Source organism: Podarcis gaigeae (genome assembly GCF_964106915.1).
Source record: "Podarcis gaigeae genome assembly, chromosome: 1".
Classification (NCBI taxonomy): domain Eukaryota; kingdom Metazoa; phylum Chordata; class Lepidosauria; order Squamata; family Lacertidae; genus Podarcis; species Podarcis gaigeae.
This window is the reverse complement of record NC_139678.1, coordinates 80,399,706-80,419,632: the sequence shown is the minus strand read 5'-3', so window position 1 is coordinate 80,419,632 and position 19,927 is coordinate 80,399,706. Positions and strand designations below refer to the sequence as shown.

Genomic DNA, 19,927 nt, shown 5'->3' with positions numbered 1-19,927 from the left:
CCGCTTACTAGCGGGAAGGTAAACGGCGTTCCGTGTGCTGCGCTGGCTTGCCAGATGCAGCTTGTCACGCTGGCCACGTGACCCGGAAGTGTCTGCGGACAGCGCTGGCCCCCCGGCCTATAGAGTGAGATGGGCGCACAACCCTAGAGTCTGTCAAGACTGGCCCGTACGGGCAGGGGTACCTTTACCTTTTTAAGTACAGTAGTATTCAGATTATTGTTGGTTATGGTTTTCACTGATGGAACTTAATTGGACACTTCATGGATATTTACAATGGTTACAAAGAAGGCCAGTTGTCTGTGCAGCCTGCAGGTGAAAATAGGAAGGCTTAGAAGTTGCAGGACATAGATTTTAGGCATTTTTAGGGGAAATGAACAGGCTGCAGTATTGAATGTACCCTTGCTATCTTTCCAGGGAAAAAGTATGTGCTTGTCAGGAAACTATTCCAAAGGGATGTCTGACCAAAACTCTATTTTATGGCACCAAAACAAGTGGTCCCAGGGAGTGCCCTAGATATCATTTTTAATAGGCTTGAAGAGCATGGAGTCTAAACCAAATTTCTACTTCCTTACAATTGACACTGGGTATAGCCTTTCAGAGGAAAATGATAAATATTAGTTAGGTGAATTTAGGGAGATGATGTGTTTCCCCTGTTCTGCCAAGGTGAATCATGACTGAATGGGAGAAGGACATTCATTGGATCAAGAAGAATGGAATGGTGGCAGGAGCTCGTTGCTATGGGAGTTTGTGAAAGTGATGCTTTTGTGGAAGGGACTTACTGGGGCAAACAGGAAATAGATAATGGAGGAGGAGGAACTGAGCTTTGGTTGACAGAAATCTGGATTTCTTGCTAAAGCTGTCTTACATGTGCATACCCAGCTGTCTTACATGTGCATAGCCAGTTATGTCCTGGCTCACTGTGGCCTGTGAGCTTCTCAGACGTTCCGTTAGTAACACCGTGCTCATGAACCTTTTGACTCGCTGAGAAGGAAGGGCCAGTTACAGACTATTGACAGCCACTGCAGTTGTTGTGAGGGAAACAGAAGATCAGTTCGGCTGGTGGGGGTGGGAACTTTGCATGATGATTAAGGACTAGATGGACTGTAAATGGAAAGCAGGGGGCTAGGGGAAGGTAAGCCAGCCTGAACTTCACAGGCAGATTTAAAGTACATGTCCAATTTTTTGGTGTATGTCCTATAGGTATGAATGTCAATCCTAGAGTTGGGAGAGAGGGTTTTATGGATTTGATATTTATGTACTTGTACAGCACTTTGGGGATGAATGAAAAATTGATTTAGAGGTCCTCATTTCACAGGCAGGTCTTGTTTTCTCACCAGCTGGAGTTACTCTTGCTGCTGTATTTGGGACCAAAGAATGTGCTGAGTGCATCAAATATCTAATGTTAAGATATGTCTGAATAACTAGCAGTCTGTGCCTTCAGCCCAGAGACTGGTTCTTCATAAGCTAGCAGAATGTGGAGGATCACAGAGGATGATCTGATGCTGTGATGCCATCAACGAAGCAAATTATTGGTCTCCATGCAGCCTTCCACTTCTGAATGGTTCTAATACACTTGCAAACACTGTCATTCTAATAAGGGTGTGGGTTTTTTTTGTTTTTTGCTGTATACTACCTGTGGGGAGATGCAGGAATAGAAGCAGAGATTTTGTTATCCACTTGAGGCACAGGTTAATGTAGAATTAAATCTTTACTCTGGAATCCCAGTTAAGATCCCTAAAGCTTGTCTGAACATTAGCTAAAGGTATTACATGCTGAGAACCTTGGGGAAGCATCTAGTTTGTTCGTTCATTTGTTTCAAAGCCTTAGACCAACAGGATCAAATAATAATGTGCTGCTTTGTTTTCCAGCCTAGCAATTGAAAATGTATTTTCACAGTCTGCTAGGAATGGCACCTCTGATGTTCCCTTTCTTGAATTCTTTGTGCACAGTTCTGCAGAAATGCTTTCCTTACTGGTCTCAGTTCATGAACATTGTACCGTAACACTTTTTCAATAGAAATTGGGGGGAAATGAAGGATTAACATATAAAACAAGTAAATATAAGTAAGCACATTTTCCGTGTAATATTTACATTTATATGTTTTTATATCTATCCTTTACCCTTTTTTTTTTTAAAAAAAAGATAAAAATAAAAGCTACCCTGTCCTTATAAATACTATCCAGCACTGCCAGCCTACAATAGAATCCCACCCAGAAGTTAGTACAGTGGTGCTTCAGGTTACATACGCTTCAGGTTACAGACTCCGCTAACCCAGAAATAGTGCTTCAGGTTAAGAACTTTGCTTCAGGATGAGAACAGAAATTGTGCTCTGGTGGCACGGCGGCAGCGGGAGGCCCCATTAGCTAAAGTGGTGCTTCAGGTTAAGAACAGTTTCAGGTTAAGAACGGACCTCCGGAACGAATTAAGTATTTAACCCGAGGTACCACTGTACTCCTTGATTCATCTCCCTTCTTTTACCACAGCAATTGGGGTCCCTTTGTTCTGAATGTTACTTGGAAAAAGTTTCCTTTTTTCCTTCCCATGCAAGATCCTTTTTCTTCTGCCAAGCTTTCTGATCCGTTCTCTGGATCAAAGATTGCAAAACAAGCAGTGCTCCTCTGTGGGATGCACCCTGCCAGGTGGGCTCACTCCGTGGATTGGCTCGGCCTGGCTGTGCTGTGAAGGATATATGCAAACACTTCTGTAAATATTTGGCTAGGAAACTGAAAAGGTACAGGGCAGGAGAATCTAATGGACAGACAAGAAGAGAAAGTTATTCAAAGCAAGTCTACTGGGGCCTTGAAAAGAGCGAATAAATTTGTCAAGTTTGCCCTCCAGAAGGTGCACATCTCACTTACAGCTGGATCCCAACAAGAAGAATTTCAAATGAGGCTGTGCCATAGATAATCCACTGACCTAAAATTAAGGTCAAGGCTAGCTAACTGGCCAGAACACAAGTGTCAGGGTCAGGAGAAAGAGGTGAGAGTCACAGAAGATGTTGTTGTTGTTGTTTAGTCGTTTAGTCGTGTCCGACTCTTCGTGACCCCATGGACCAGAGCACGCCAGGCACTTCTGTCTTGCACTGCCTCCCGCAGTTTGGTCAAACGTCACAGAAGATACCTGTATCTTAATGCAGAGGTGGGGAACCCGAGGGCCACATTCCCCTGTGGACAGCATTCCTGGGGCCTCATACCAGTGGTGAGCAGGGCCAGGTGCAAAAGCTGTCACAGCAATGGATGTGAATCTTACCCTTGTATAGTAAGTTACATTCCAATCATGCAAAGGCAGAGGTTTACACATCACCCTTCATCCTCTTTCCAGGTAAACAAGAGACACTGTCACAGTTCAAGGGCACATTCTAGCCCAGCAAAGCAACCAAGGAGCACCTGGCCTGTGAAGGGTGTGTTGTGTGACCTGGGAAGACTCCTGAGGGCTCAGTTCAGAAGCCTGGACATTTAGCCCCCTGAGCCTGAGGTTCCATAGCTTTGCTGTAAGGAACAGAGGCAGGAGGAGCTTCGTGACATAACGTGCTATTTTGAGAACCAAAGAAGGGGTGTGCTGTATGCTTCCTCTGACTTCCATAGCCCTGCTAGTCATGGCTACTAATTAGTGAGGAGAGGCAACCATCCTGCTCATTGTGTGCAGTTGGTGCTTGGAGGAAGATAGGCAGGACCTTGGCAAAGTTACCAGTGTGTTCGTTGCCATATTTTTTTGCTGAGAAGATCCTCTTCATCTCCAGTTTGTTGTTGGGGTTCTCATCAGAAATAGCACAGGCTGGTGTCATGGGGGATGGCTGCCTTTGCTAGGTGTGCTGGCACTGGAGCACAGAGCCATCTCTCTCCTCTTTGTTTCTAAACCCCTTGTGGAATACATTTGTGCCTAAGCCCACCTCTCATTTGGATACACAGCAGTTTGCCTGTGAAGTGTTCCACTTTCTGAACTATTTCTTTTTGCCAGGTTTTCCAATTATTTTTCTTTCCTTGATCATTCAATCCTGTACGCTCTCTTCTCATTTTTAATCCAACAGCATGGCCATCTAATTCTCCCCATTTCTTCAGCAACCCTTGTCTCTCTTTGCTGGTGCATCTCCTTCCTATTCCTTTCCTGGACTTCAACTCCTGCTATCCCTGGCCATTGGTCATGCTGCCTGGGGTTGATAGAATTCCAACAACATCTGGCAAGCACCACGTTCTTCTCTCAGTCCACAGTCTGTAAAAAAAGTGTAACTATAATTTTCCTAGCTCAAATGTTGAGGCTTGACCTCTCAGAATATTACACATATCCATACTCACCCACTTATTTTAACAGCCTTGCTGAAAGTCTGATGTTTTTTACTTCTATTCCCCTTTCCTAGGTGTGTACACTTGGAGCCATAGTACTCCGCCATTTCTTTTCCATCTTCATCCAGCCTGTTGCTAATTTCCCCCCTGAAACTGCCAAGAACAGATCTTCTGTTTCTAGTGCTTTAAAAAAATGCTTATCCATGCCCTGGTTCTCTCTTCTCTTGGCAATTGGAAGTTTCTCTTTGTTAAGGTTTTGTTTCTCTCTAGTCAACTCAGAATAGCTTTTTAAAAGAATGATATACTTCTCTCCAGATAGATAGATAGATAGATAGATAGATAGATAGATAGCTATCTGTCATCACTTCACCCTCATTTTTTAAAGCCCACCACTATGTATCTAGCAGTATAGGGCTTGGAACTAGATTTCCTGTCTCATCCTCTTTGGTTATTTTTTGACACTCTTGCTGCATCACGCCAGCAGCAATAGGCCATCTGAGGTCTCCATACATTTCCTGGCTGCTTTCTTTCACTTTTCAAAAAGCAAGCAGGGAAATGTATAACTGAAAGCAACTCTTGGCTAACAGGGTAATGCATTCTCCATAGTCTATTTATCCCTTGCCCTCTTTACTCATGTTGCCAACAAAGCGTGTACTTTATGTGGACTTCAGTGATACTAACACTTCTTTATCCAGCTTAATAGCTGAGGCTACCAACTGACAATTTAGACGTTGCTACTTGTGCGAATTTAATAATCTGAGTAGTATTGGAAAGGTCTGTCATGAGCTAGTCTTCGTAGAAGTAGCCCGATTAATAGCACAGGTGAGGATGTCAGTGTTGTCCTGAAGTGACTTTCCATTAACTCACTTGGTTTCATTAGACTTCAACATCCATTCCCTCCCTTCCCCATTTCAGTCTCATTGTGCTGGCTTTTGTGTTTACTTGACCTTGCCAGTCAGCACAATTGCAGTCTCCATCAGCTACTGGTAGGTGTGTTTGGAGATTGAATCTCTGTTTATGAACCATTAGGAAGTTTTCAAGGCTCTCTTCTTGTAGTTGCAGGTGCTTGGGATGAAATTTATTTGAAAGGGAAAGAAGTGTACTGTAGCTCTTAATTTTGAAGGGCATGGAGTTAGGGGCTGAAGAGTGGACGCTAGTTGTTCTAATGTCGACTCACTCTCGTTTTGAATCCTCTGTTGGAAACATTCCAAAGATAAACCCAGTTTGAGCTAAGTACCTAAAGACCCCTTGTTTGTTTGTTACTCAGCAAAGCACTGTGCATATTAATGGCACTCTGTAAGTCTTTTTCTTCTTCTTTGGCGATCACTCATAGCCGAGTAAGATTGTCTTCCATAAATACGGTTTTAACAATGTGTCCGTAAGTGACTGGGAGGCCAATTCTGGATCCACACGTCCTTCCACAGTGGGGACATTGGTTTCCAGGCGGGAGTTGATCATAGTGTGGATTTGCCAAGCGGGCCTTCCTCTTAGCATGTTTCTCCCTTGCATCCTGAGTTCAAGTGTCTTCAAAGCCCATGACACCTTTGGTAAAGGCTGTTCTCCAATTGGAGCGCTCGCAGCCAAGTGTTTCCCAATTGTTGGTGTTCATACTACATGCTACACAGGAAGTTAACAAAATGGGACTCATCCAATGTAAAAGACTGAAAAGGAGAACTAATTTCAGTATCTTGAGGATTATTGCACTTCTTAATCAATTCCCAATGGATTAAGTATAGTTTATTCATTGTTGTCCCATTTCTTGTAGAAAAGTCCCTGGGGAATGCCTGTTTTTGCTGAAATGTGTCAGACATTAATAAAAAGTGCCTTATTCTCTGACAGAAAGCTAACCAGCAACAAAAACTCTAAACTCAGAATTCTTTCTTGTCGTTAAATAGAATGTTTTGGTTTACTTTGCGGTGACTGTGGCCAGACCCTTTTCTCTTGCCTGCTTCTGGCTAGCTTTGTCAACTTCAGTCCAGGGGCTCCACATGTAGCCTCAGGTATACTTGATGATGGGATAATCTGGCCCTTAGACTCATGGCTTTTTCTTCGGATGGGTCAGTTTTTGTAACAGAGCCAGATTCCCCAAAAGCCTCCTCTGTATCTGTTAATGATGTTAATGATCTTTTTCTGGGGAACAGATACATTTCTGTTTTGGCTTCTTTTAGCTTAGCAAGAGCTGCTGAGCGAAGAGAAGAGTCTTATTAGGAGATCAACAAAATGGCCATGAAGTTAGATGCCTATGAATAAAATCAAAGGGCTCACTGTGGGAATAGCATAGTCTGGGTGTGAAATAATATGAGTTTAAACAGTCCCAAACTCTTTAATTGGGAGGTGCTGTAGTGAGTAGATAAGGGGGTTAGCCATGGGGGGCTTCCTGGCACTTTAGGGAGTGGCCAGTGGTTGGGTCTTTCGCCGGAGGGAGAATTTGTGCAGGAAGACCTGTCTGTAGGAGGTCACACTGACTGACTTCAGTCTCAGGAGGATTTGTATTGGCGAACAATTCCAGAAAAATGCTTGTCAAGTCCATTGTTAATCTCTACCAGCTGAGGGTGCTGCAGGCAGTGGGGTTATCCGTGGAATTGTTGCTTCTCCCCAAGGTTTGAAGGATATTTTGCATTCTTTCACCTTACCAATTTCTCAAGACGCTTGTTTGACCTTTCCCTCTATTTTTTTCTCCATTGCTCTTCAGCACTTTACCCGACTCTCCCCCGGACTCTGGATCAGAGGCGTACTCCCCCCAGCAGGTGAATGGTAAGTGCTCAGATTCAAGCCCAAACACACCAGCGTCCCCCCCTTCTTTGGTTGGCAAAAGTGGTTGGCTCTGAAATCTTTATCGGACAGGGGAAAAACAGACTGCTGCAATACGTGAAGAGATTATCAGTTAGTAAATATTCCTAGACTTACGCCTATTGTTTTCCTGCTACCCTTTGGAAAGAGTGGGGGAGGAGGGGAGGAGCAGGAGCACAAAGAGGTGTGTGGGGAGAGGAAGATGTAAATCTACCTTTTGAAAGAGGAAAATGGGGAAACTGTTGACTTCTGCCTAGTGAAGAAGTGAAAATGGAGTGTTTGAGCCTTGTTTTGTGGATGGCGGTGCTGTCAGATGTTGACTTCTGGAGAATTATGTAAAAACAAGCCTATTCCAGTAATGAAGACCAAAGCAAGGAAATTGCCATGAGCTTGCTATTAGACGGTAAGTACGCTCTGAGCCTTCTGCCACCTTTTTCCTAGTTCCGATTGGTACAGGGAGACTCTCCTCTGTTTCCTGTGTCAGGCAGAGTAATCTTAGATACACGATGGGGGGGCTGGGTCTGTATTGCCCCCCCCCCACTTGTTAAGCAAAGTCAGTCTTTCTCTGCCCTTCTCCAAGCTTTATAAAAGTTAAGAGAGGGAAGTGGGAGGGTAGAATCTTTTTCCACTACCTACATTTGCCATCCCATAATGAGATTCCTCTCAGGAGATTTAGATTCATACGCCAGAGAATTAGCAGCAGAGGGAGAAGAATTGGGTGGAGTATACGTTGGTGTGTTGACGGGAATTTTCTGATGTTTCCCCACTGGCCCCTTCTTTTAAAACCTCAGCCCTGTTCATAGTGGAAGCAGCTACTTCTCCTTTCTCCATGGAAGAGGTCAAGAGTTCTGTTTATCTCACTACAAAAATCCCTGGAATTCCTCCTGGCCCTTCTTTAAATATAGTGAAGAGGCCAGATTACTTGCCACAGAGTGAACTGCTTTCCCTCACCACCAAGGCAGCAGAAGAGGGAGTCTGAACGGTTTCATCCTGCTTTCATCATCCTGGAGAGGGGAAGAGGTGTTGTAGGGGGCAGGATCTGAGTGAGCCCTGGTGCATATGCAGAGTGCCAGTATATACTGTATATTCTTGCCTCTGCGGTCTCATGGTTTTCAAAAAATCCCCCATTGTTTCAAGGTGTATTTGGAAGCCAAGTCAGCCTTTTACAAGTGGAAGATAAGATATGGCTTTCAAGAACATATTTTTCCACAACTTGCTTGCATATTCACTTTGCCATAACAGTTGCCCCAGCCATTTTTTAACCTGTGAATGTCAAACATTTGATACTGGCTTCTGTAGTCTCACCAAAGCAAAATGCAAAGCCTGACATTTTTCAAAAATGAAAATTATATTAGTTTGTAGTCTGGTTCATTGACCAATGGTGGCCGTCAACACAACTTGTAGTACTGAGTTCTATGAGATAATTTTGTCTTTGTGTGAAGTTCCATTCCATTTTACTATAACTTTTAGAGGTTCAAGAGCAGTTTGATCCTGCCTTTGGCTGAGATATAAAGGAGAGCTAATTTAAAAAGCTACCCCTATACTCTGACAAACCAGAGCCCTACATTCTTAACTTTAAATCAGACTTCAAAGTTAAGTAAACTTCTGTTTGGTTGTACTAAGGAGGGATGTGAACTTGAGTCAAGGGCTTTCGTGAATGTCCTACAGCCTGTTCCTAGATATGTAAAATCTTTGCATGTACTGTAGGCTTCCATGCCACCCTTTCTGCATGAAATCAATAAAAGCCCAGCAAGGAGAGTTTGCCGTGGTCTTGTATTTAACCCCCCCCCCACACATGTGATGTGATTTGTGTGTATTATTAAAAACAGTAATTTCCCCCAAAGTCACTGAAATGTCTTCTGCATAAGAAGGTTTTGAAATGAAACAGGTATTTCATAACTCATTTTGGAAACATGTTTATATTTCAAGCATATAAAAGCTGGGAGACAGGCCATAAATAAGCCTCCATTCCATCTGAGTCCTGTAATTCTGTCTTTGTTTGGTGGTGTACTTTTCACCAGCATTCTTTGTGTTTTTCCAGTGGTAGTTCACTATGAGGCCTTCACTAGACAAATCTGAGTCTTGGGTGCCTACAGAGATACCTACCTACAGGAGGTAGTGGGGTGATTTGACCTCTGCTCTGTAGGCCCCCTTCACTTCTCCAGTGACGCATGTAGCTATATCTGAATCCAGCACCAATCCAGAAAGGGTTTCAGTAGTGGCTTTAAAAAATAACAATTCAGGGGGTGGCTTCTTTTATCCGAAAATTCAGTGCCTTTTTTAATTAAAAAAATATATATTTATTTTTATTTAAAAAGTAATCATTGCTCTGGTGCGTGGGCAGTGACTTTGTGATTGGCTCCTGAACCAGCCAGTCAGCACTCTGTGCTGTTTTCTGAGGAAAGTTGCATTCCTTACCTAAAAGGGGTGGGTGGAGATCCATGGTGGGTTCACCCCTCAAAATAGGTCTATATTTGTACTCAAAGTTGGTGAGAGAAACTGGCTGACTGCTGGGCACACTGAACAGCAGCACCAATCTTTTCAGAATGTATATATTCTCAACTCATTTCTAACTACCTTTAGTGATGATATTTCTGTATGAATAAGTGATGAAATGAAACAGAAAAGCTGTTGGTAAATAATGGTGGAAAGGTTTTGTCCTTGTGTGGTTTTGAGCAACGGTTGTTGTTAAATTAAGCCAGATTTATTCTCTTAGCTCAACAATTCTGAGACTGCTGCCCCATTAATGCTTTTAACTGCATGGATATATAACCTCTTTATTTTTAACTCCATGGACTGGTGTAATCTGAGGTCATGTTATTGCTCCTTTCAAGACTATAGAGCATATATTTCTGCAATGTGTTGATGCCCTTTGACATTCTCATGGAGTAAGGGTGCCATGCTATCTTGCTGATAAGGGAAAGCCTGACATCTCCCTGTGGAGAGACAAAACAGGAGAGAAACCTTCTAGTACTCCCAGCAAGGAGGTTCCCTGAATCAGGACTTTGAATGTGTGCCTGCTGAGGGTGGAAACTGACGTAACTCTAAGGTGGATGTTCTGCCAGGGCAAGGATTTTTGCTTGGGCAAGGGAACAGTCTCTCCCTTTCTTCCCTTTGTACGTCCCTAAATCTGTTCTAGGACCAGGTTTGGGAAGGCTGCAGGGTACGCAGAGCAGGGTGGGGAAATGTCCCCTTGCACAAGCAGAAATCCTTGCTCTGACAGGACGTGCTAGTAGAACAGCACCCTGAGACTTTTAAGAACTTTGCCAGCTAGTTATATAAGAATCTCTTTGTCCTACCTCCACACAATAACAGTGGTACTATGAGAAGCCCGAAGAACAGGCAAACTTCTGAGTATGTAAAGGAAAAAGCATTTGAAGGCTCGCCTTTCAACGTGGCAAATGCCCCAACAAGATTATTGTGCCTGATATGAACCTGGAAATATATATCATAAAATACAGAGAACATACAGAGCATCTGCTTCCCTTCACCTCTCATTTATAATATACCAGACTAGTCACATAACAGCTTTTTGTTTGTTTTGGCACTCAGTATCATAAAATTTCTTAAATGAATTTACCTGCTTGCTGAATAAGAGCCTTTATGCATGGAGATTCAGATTTTTATCATTTGGATTTTTAGGAGGGCAGGAAGTCATTCTCCTGTATTTGCTGGATTACTCATTTGTTTCTGTTTGTGGTGCTACCCTTTGGTTATATATTTAGCAATTAATTCTTTTTTTAAAAAAATTGATCTTAGTAATTTTAAATGAGTTGAAATTTCAAGATACGCATTTAAAGTGTCAAAGGTTTGCCCGTCATTCCAGCTCACTGAAAGAGAGCTTATTTCTCACTATACAATGAAATAGATGTTTTACCATGTATCTCCCAAGTAAAATGGCTTGAGATGTACTATTGTGTGAGTGAGTGCTGAAAATGTAAGGAAATGGTCTGGAATATCCCCCTAAGGCCACCCACGTCTGCGGCCTTATACTGTATTCATTCAGAACACACAGCTGGAATGGCTGCCCAAGGCTAGAGGAATGTTGAAAGAGACTGGGATGTTTTTCTGTAGCATAATCTGGCTATACGTGTGCCACAAATTAATCTACTGACTTTCTGTCTTTTTAGATCCTCACCTCCTTCGAACCATGACTCCTGAGAATATGTGTCATATAACTCCCCCTTCCCGCCTGGAGCACCCACCCCCTCCTCCACCGCCACCCCCTCCACCATCCCACCTCCAAGGGCCGCCTCCTCCTCCTCCACCACCACCACCGCCTCACCCACACCAGCAGCCGCACAGCCATCACTATCCCAGCATGCAGCGGGACATGTACATGAAGGCTGAGTCTCTGATGCCCCAGTTCACTATTGGACAAGGCATGTCACCTGGAGATCTCCACCATGCCCAGCAGTCACAGATGCTTCACCAGCTACTGCAGCAGCATGGAGCAGAGTAAGTCCTAGGGGGAACAGTGGATGAGATAGGGAGGGAGTAGAAGCATCACTTGAGAACCCTGAGACTTGTTATGATCCCAGTAGACATAACATAAATGCCCACTCAGCCGTAGAGTTCACTGGGTGGCCTGGGTTAGTCACTTTCTCCTATCCTACCCTGCATCACAGGGTTGTTGTGAAAATAAAATCAGGATGGGGAGAACAAAGTACAAAATCTTGAGCTCCTTTTCAGCAATAGCATGATATAAATGTAATAAATATAACTAAAGTAATTGAGAAAAGTGCAGAGTTTGCTATTGAATTACATGTATAGCAAGAGGCCCAATAATAGTCACAGGGACTAATATGGTCATAGGTCAGGGGCCTATGATGATATGCTGTTGAGGTGCAATTGAAAAGAGTGAGCAGCAAAATGAGAATTGAGCCAAGTTCTCTTGGTGTTCTGAAAAAATACAAAAGGCAAAGCTATACGACAAGTAGAGCTTTGCCCTTTCTTCCACTGACGATTCATTCAAATTGTGGTTTGTTAAGATTGCTGAGACTTCCATTGGAAATCTCATGTGCCCCTTACAGGACTGTTTATCAGGGGACGATTGTGTGTGTGTGTCTGTGTGTGTGTGGCAACAATTTTTTAATTTGTTTTTAAACAAATACAAGAACCATTAAACACTTATCCAGCAGTACAACTAATGGTGTTTGTTTTATCCATTGACTCTAGACATAAAATTACACATTCAACATTTAAGCATATCATTAATATCATTACCTGTATGCCACAACTGGGTGTAATGGAGAGCATAATCCCAGCACTAATGCATCTAGATCTATGGGGGTGCGATTTCAGATTTAATAGCTGGAGGCAAAGTCCCTGACAAGGTTTGAAAATATATTCAGGATTGAACTGCTTTTGTAAAAAGTGATTTTAAAGATTGTTTTTGTTTCGATAATGCATAACAACTATTGCAGTGGTAGTAACACACACACACACACACACACACACACACACACACACAAACACACCTTTTAAATTAAAGAGATTAGTGCCTTCAGCATGCATACCAAGTACATAAGCTCCTTTAATTATTTATCACATTTGTCAATTGTGGCTGACCTAGAAAAAACACACAAATGCATGTAACATGCCTCAAATGGTTCACCTTACTTCAAGAGCAGGTTTGAGGAGGAAGAGTTTGGTAGAGACAGGGACTGAGGGATTACTTAACCCTTCCCACACACTGCTTCTACAATCTGAACATTCATTTGGAACTAACTGTGGGATGAGGGAAACATGGTTGTGTGTGTGTGGCCAGTGGAGTGGGATGGGGGAGCTGTTTTTTTCTGAAAAAGGGGCATACATAAAACAGTTGGTGGGGCTTAAATCATTAAAATGTTTCTCCGTGCAAAACAAATACCTGCAGACTGAAAGCTAGCATATGGGAGAGACATGTTCCCCTTCCATAGTCATTATCCAGTTCAGACCTAAGATCCACCTTTAGCCAAAATGTCCATTATGAGATCCATTTATTGATTTTTGCCATAGATGTGTACAAACATTGCAAGGGGTTGGACTAGATGACTATACCGTTCTTTGATTCTATGAATGGTAATGTGTTGTTGGTGAGACACGCCTAGGTCAGTCTGCAACCCAGTTGTGAGTTCCACTCACCAGGAATAACTCACAGTAGTCTAGTTTTCTATGTGCAGGGATTAAAACAACAACAACAACAACATTTTTATGGAGGAGGGTTCAGTCACATGTGTCCATACCTTCATTCTCAAGTCTGGTACAACCTAGACACAGATATACCCCCTCAGTCACCTAAGAAGAAACCTGCCAATTGTCTCTTTCCCTCTTGGGTCAGGTGAGGACAGAGGGAGGGAATGTACAGGTTTAGAATATGCCTCTATTTCAGCACCACACAACAATTTGTGAGCGACTCTTTGTATACCTACAGAATTATGTGAGAGCTTGGCTGATGCTCACCTCCTGTATCCTCTGGATTCCTCCCCCCCCCCCATATATATACAGTGGTACCTCGGATTAGATACGCTTCAGGTTACATACGCTTCAGGTTACAGACTCTGCTAACCCAGAAATAGTACCTCAGGTTAAGAACTTTGTTTCAGGATGAGAACAGAAATCCTGCTTCAGCGGCGCAGCAGCAGCAGGAGGCCCCATTAGCTAAAGTGGTGCTTCAGGTTAAGAACAGTTTCAGGTTAAGAACGGACCCCCGGAACGAGTTAAGTACTTAACCCGAGGTACCACTGTACAGTCATACCTCTTGTTACAGTCGTTTTGGGTTACGTCTTTTCAGGTTGCGTCCTGCGGCAACCCAGAAGTACCAGAAAGGGTTACTTCTGGGTTTCGCCATTCGCACATGTGCAGACGTGCAAAATGACGTCACGCGCATGTGCAGAAGCGGTGAATTCGACCTGCGCGTGCGCAGGCGCAGGTTGCATTCCTTTCAGGTTGCAAATGGGGCTCCGGAACGGATCCCGTTCACAACAGAGGTACCACTGTATTTACATTTTAATGGGTTATGTAAAGTTGGAATGTTCTCACTGTCTCTTTTCTGTGTTTGGCCCCCACAGACTTCCAGTGCACCCTGCCAAGAAGAGGAAACACTCAGAGTCGCCGCCAAATACTCTCAATGCCCAGATGCTTAATGGGATGATAAAGCAGGAGCCAGGGACAGGGTCTGTGCCTCTCAACCCTGACAGAGCCCAAACACCTCCTTGGCATCAGCAGGGGGCGCTCTCACCAGGTACAGTCTCCAGTAGTATTGTCAGCATCCATATGTTATTCGTGTTCCAAGAGGGGAAGAGTTCTATAGAGTGGGTGCATGGGAGGAGAAACCGAGGAATGGGGGCCATGAGGAAGAAATGAGGAAGGTGTGAGCCATGTGTCTTTAGGGAGAATGTGCTGTTTCATACCAAACAGAATGTGTGGAGGCAGTTCCCCAAAGTTGAAAAGAGCAGAGAACGAAAAACATTTTCCTTTCCTTGGTTACAAAAACCAAGAAATTAAAAAGTCATGGGATGTTTTGCATGGTGGGAAAGCCATGGGGAGGTCGGGCAAGAATGAATATTTCCCTTGTAGCAGGAGGGCTTATTTGCATGAGGTGTAAATATGCAGTTTTGTAAACACACAATTTTACTATTGCTGCAGGCCTGATTCAGGACAATGACAGCTTGAATGGCTCCTACTTGGATCCCAATTACCAGTCTATAAAATGGCAGCCACATCAACAGAACAAGTGGGCGACTCTGTATGATGCCAACTACAAGGAGCTGTGAGTAGAGATGGTGCCTGTGTAAACTCCTCTGCATGCCGGCTCAGAGAAATGGAGCTGGTTTACCTTCATATTTGCTCTAGAGTAGCACAAGGAGCTGGAGGCTGGTGTATATAGCATGCAAGAAAAGCCTCGCTACTTTGAACCTCTTTAAATTGGCACTTTACACCATTTTAACAATAGTAAAATTTCAATATTGTTTATTAAGCACTTACAGTTATTAGGTGCTCAACAAAGTACATTTAAAAGACATTTTCTGTAGCCATTGCTGAACAATTGAAACAGAAAAACACAGAAAGGGAAAGAAAGAAATGAGGAAGATGTGACTAATAAAACTGCAGTGATCAGAAACAAGACAATCAGTTGTGGAAGGTTATCTTGAATGGGTGTATTATCAAATGATAAAAAAGCAGAAAAGGCACACTATCCTTTTTGCTCCTCCTTCAATACTGTTCACTTGTTCATTGATTTCTGAAATCTCAATGACACTTCTCTCAAATTATTGCATCATTCACATTTCCTCAGGTGTCATCCTGGTTTTTTTTAGAAATTGGTGGGTTTTAGTCAATTTTATACTTTCAGAAGCATGGCATGTAGTGATAGCATTTGCGCCTCTCCATTACCTGGTCACCTTTTGACAATTGCCTTTTAAAAAATGCTGCCCTGTTGTCTGTTTAGAGCAGGGGTTGTCAACCTACCGCCCACTAGCGGGCATTTCAGGATTCTAGGTGGGTGGTAGGGGGTTCTACAGCACAAACTGAATCACTCCTACCATCGAGCACTGGTGGGTGGTAAGGAAATTTTTACCACCAAGAAAGATGCATTAGTGGGTGGTAGGTATAGAAAGGTTGACTACCCCTGGTTTAGAGGGAAAGGGTAAGGGTGGTTTCCACAGGAGCAGGCACTCAAGTTTTAGGGAGAAGGGAGTTAGGTTTCATCAGCAAAGGTGACCCCTCTTAAGAAGGCAGTCCATTTTGATGCTTGTGCAGCAAAATAAAATAATATATCTTTTGGCTTCTGGAAACACCCCGTGTGAGAAGACTGCAAAATTCAAAGAATTCTAACTGTAGAAGCCAAAACAAAGGGATGAAAACAAACAATGGGTGAGGAAATGTAGGCTTGGGAAATTGACTGATAATGGAGAGATCATATACCTTTTTCAAACAGATAAATGATAAGTTGAAAAGGAGTACACAGAGAAAGTAGCAAACAGGTTGGAGTGCACTGGCAAAGCAAAGGCAATCAGAAGCTTAAGGAAGGAACTAATAACCATGATGCGTGCATCGAAGATGAATATGAAACAAGCATACAAAGTGGTGTGATATCTTTTAATCAGTCTAATAACTGTTGGGGTTTAGTCTAGCCTAGGCTACTTAAAGATAAAGGCAGCATCTCTTAGCTAGAGCCATGTTATGCTGAATGATGATGGTCAGCAAGTGTATGCATGGCATTTTATAGGCTAACATAATCAAATTACCCAGGGGGGAATCCTATGTGCTGCAAGCAGGTGCCCACTCCTGCAGTGGGGCTTCTCCTTCCACCCCACCCCCTTTGCAGTCCATCACACAACCCCAAAATCTACACCAGAGGGTTGGGGAGAAAATAAACTGGAAGTGGGCAGACAAAATAAGAACATAAAAACGTGGCCCATCTAGTCTGGCGTCCTGTTCTCACAGTGGCCAACCAGATGCCCATAGGAAGCCAACAGGACACCATTGGATGTCACCCATAAGCTCTTGCCTTGAGGAGCTTACAGTCTGAATCTAGGTGAGAATTGTAATGGTGGAAAGTCAATAAAGAGAGAGCAGGATACACCAGTAACTGGGGGGGGGGGGAATGCATGCAAATGTAGTTCCCTATCTTCATCACACCAGCTTCACCAATGTACATTTTAGATTACACATCCCAAAAAGTGAGCTTGGAATGATTTCTGGGAATGGTAGCAGTGCTCAGCTCTGTGGCCACAACAATAACTTTTTCCACCTATGTATAGCTTGGTTTGACTGGAAGGAGAGGTGGGGTTCACAGAGGAAATGTTGAAGAAGGAAGGTGCTAGAGAGAGGGACAGAGATTGGAGGGGCAGGAATGTGGATAGAGCGAATAGTAAGGAAAGAGCAGCTAGAAGTGGCATTGAAAAAGGGTTTGGCAGGGACATGGGGAATGTAATCAAGGAAAGATTGTTAGACGCGGGAAGCATCAGAGATAGAGGAAACAAAAATGACAGGAAGGGAGGGACTTTAAACAGGGTTGTTTTTAATGGTTTTAAGATGCCTTGGGCACTGATTTTGAGCTCAAAGGCAGTGCAGGATAGCTCAGTTGGGAGAGCACGAGACTCTCAATTTCAGGATCGTGGGTTCAAGCCCCACATTGAGCAAAAGATTCCTGCATTGCAGGGGGTTGGGCTAGATGACCTTTGTGCTCTCCTCCAATTCTGTGATTCTTATATGGATAAGAGAGCCTTGAAGGGCATGAATCGGAGGGCTGAGGCAGGATAACTGGCAAACTCTTGGTGACCAGCTAAGATGTGCCTGGGAAGCTATGGCAGCCACGTAAGGTGAGAGCAAGAAGCAAATGAACGCAGCTTCCTTGGGTGAAGGAGAGACAAACGTTCAAGGGGTGGGGGAGAGAAACAGCTGCAGATCCTCCCTGCATTCCAGAAAGGTGATAGAGAACTGGCAAGCAGTCAGACAGATTCCGGGAATTGCCTACTCTCAAGAACGTCCCGCCCCTGGGTTTCTATGCAGCCTGTATCTTCTATTTGGCCCCATTTTGGGGAGAGAGGGAAGGGCCTTTCTTGTCTGTGGTACCAAATAAAATGAGATGATTATCTGGCTTCATGAGAGCAATGTGGAGAGAAAGGGCCAGTGATTTACATTCAAGCCAGCTGTGGCATTAGAGGGAGGCTGCCCTTGCATGGCCTAGGATGCCCACGCACAGCATCATTGCTGAGGGCTGCCTTCTCAAGGTCTCGCAGAAGGTAATTTATCTGTGTTCCTTCCCTGTGCATATATAAGGGGAGTAGGGCAAAATATATATATATATATATATATAGGATTTGGTGTCCTCGGGTGTCTTCCCGTGTAAAAGTTGGGGTGTCTAGGCGACGTTTCGACGAGGTCTCACTCGTCATCTTCAGGCTGGTGCTTTCGGCTTCTTGTTACTGGAACAGAGCGGGATCTCAATGTTTGAGTTCCTATAAATACTGTAGAGGGGGTGTGGTGTCTAGCCTCCAATGTTCTGGGCAGAGAGGAAGTTCCCAGGCTAGTGTGCCTTTTCTTCTTTTGTTCCTTAATTACTTGAGAGATACCTTGAGTGATTTCTTGAGTGATATCCTGAGTACCACTTAGGTGGGTCATTAGGTGTGGATTAGTTGCTAAAGTCTTTGTGTCTTGACCTCTTGAACTTTGTGAAGAGTTTTCCTGAGAAGATGGCTGTATTGCACTTAGTTGTGCTTTGGCTTGGCTTCGTGTATAGGGGCGAGCTGTGGTTTTGTGGCTTGTGTTAGCCAGATCTGTGTAGGGATTGCAGGGGGGTGCAGCATCCGGAGGTGCCACCATGGATTGGCTACTGGATGGTGTCAGTAATTCATCTGTGGAGAGGGTCTGGGTTTGGGTCTGGTGTGGTTGATTGGTGTTGGCGTTCTGTGTGCCTCTGGATCTGGTGTCAGTTTTTGTGGGGAGGGCTAATTTCCAGATGTCTGGCAAGCGGGATGTGTCGTCACGCTTGTTCATGTTGTGAGGGTGTTTCTCTATCTCGATGGCTTCCATGATTATTCTCTTGTGGTGATGTTCCGTGTTAAAGAGCAATTTGGAATCTGCAAAATTAATTTCGTGTCCTGTTTCTTTCATGTGTTGGAAAAGAGAGGAAGTTTTTTCTTCTTTTTTGACGGCATTCTTGTGTTCTGCGATACGTGCATTTATTCGTCTGTTTGTTTGTCCAATGTACGTGGCTGGGCAGACTTTGCAGGGTATTTCATAGATCCCTTGGTTTTCCAACTGGATTTTATCCTTGGGGTTTCTGAGGATATTGGCTATTTTTTGGTTGGTGCAAAAGGCTGTTTTGATATTGTGTTTATGGAGGATTTTGCTAATTTTATCTGTAGTGCCCTTGATATAAGGAAGGAGGGCCATGCCATTGTTTTCTTCTGTGTCTTGGTTTTTGGGGGGTGTTTCCTTTTGGATTAGCTTCGTAATCCTGTTTTGCTGGTATCCATTGGCAATTAACACATTTGAGAGATTCTGTAACTCAGTTGTCAAGTGGTCTTTGTCAGCCAGGCGTTTGGTTCTGGAGATGAGAGTCTTGGCTACGGAGTTTATTTGTGCAGGGTGGTGGTGTGATTGTGCATGTAATTAAGGAACAAAAGAAGAAAAGGCACACTAGCCTGGGAACTTCCTCTCTGCCCAGAACATTGGAGGCTAGACACCACACCCCCTCTACAGTATTTATAGGAACTCAAACATTGAGATCCCGCTCTGTTCCAGTAACAAGAAGCCGAAAGCACCAGCCTGAAGATGACGAGTGAGACCTCGTCGAAACGTCGCCTAGACACCCCAACTTTTACACGGGAAGACACCCGAGGACACCAAATCCTGCATTCCTGTACCCGTGAAAATCTACGAAAGCATATATATATATATATATATATATATATATATATATATATATATATATATATTATTGCTCGAAGGAACATACAAAGAGGCCAAAGGCATGTCTCGCCCAGCATCCTTTCCCCCATTGTGGTCTACCAGGATAAGCGGTTAAGCAGGCTCTGAGATGCAGAAGCAGAACTGTTGCTCCAAGACATGCTTCCTCTTGGAGGTAGTATATATTAGCTGTCTTGGAGCAGCCACTGATAGCCTTCTCTCTAGTGGATTTTTCTATTCCCTTTCTACGGCCTTCTAAATTGGGGGCCATCACCACAACATGTGGAAGCAAATTCTGTAATTTTAACTCTGCACCAAGTAAGAAAGCACTTTGGATTGTGTCCTGAATCTTATATTCCACTGAATGACATGAGTTCTGGTATAATTTTGGCAGTGTGGGGAAGACAAGGTTGCACTGAAGGCCTACAAGCTACCCATGTGTGTTATTGTAATGCCTT

The 19,927-nt window shown here is 43.7% G+C and overlaps 1 protein-coding gene across 6 annotated transcripts in view; it reads left to right on the top strand.

Annotated features, from left to right (window-relative positions):
* Positions 1-19,927, top strand: part of MYRF (myelin regulatory factor) — a 102,000-nt gene that overhangs the window by 47,795 nt on the left and 34,278 nt on the right. For 4 of the 6 annotated variants that reach the window (XM_083699001.1, XM_083699002.1, XM_083699003.1 and 1 more), the window contains exons 4-7: positions 6,973-7,034; positions 11,201-11,528; positions 14,123-14,295; positions 14,700-14,823. In XM_083699001.1, coding sequence (XP_083555127.1) covers positions 6,973-7,034; positions 11,201-11,528; positions 14,123-14,295; positions 14,700-14,823 — 687 coding nt within the window. Of the gene's footprint in view, positions 1-6,972; positions 7,035-7,083; positions 7,474-11,200; positions 11,529-14,122; positions 14,296-14,699; positions 14,824-19,927 lie in introns of those variants that run through there. The other 2 variants (XM_083699005.1, XM_083699006.1) reach the window with 2 other exon arrangements.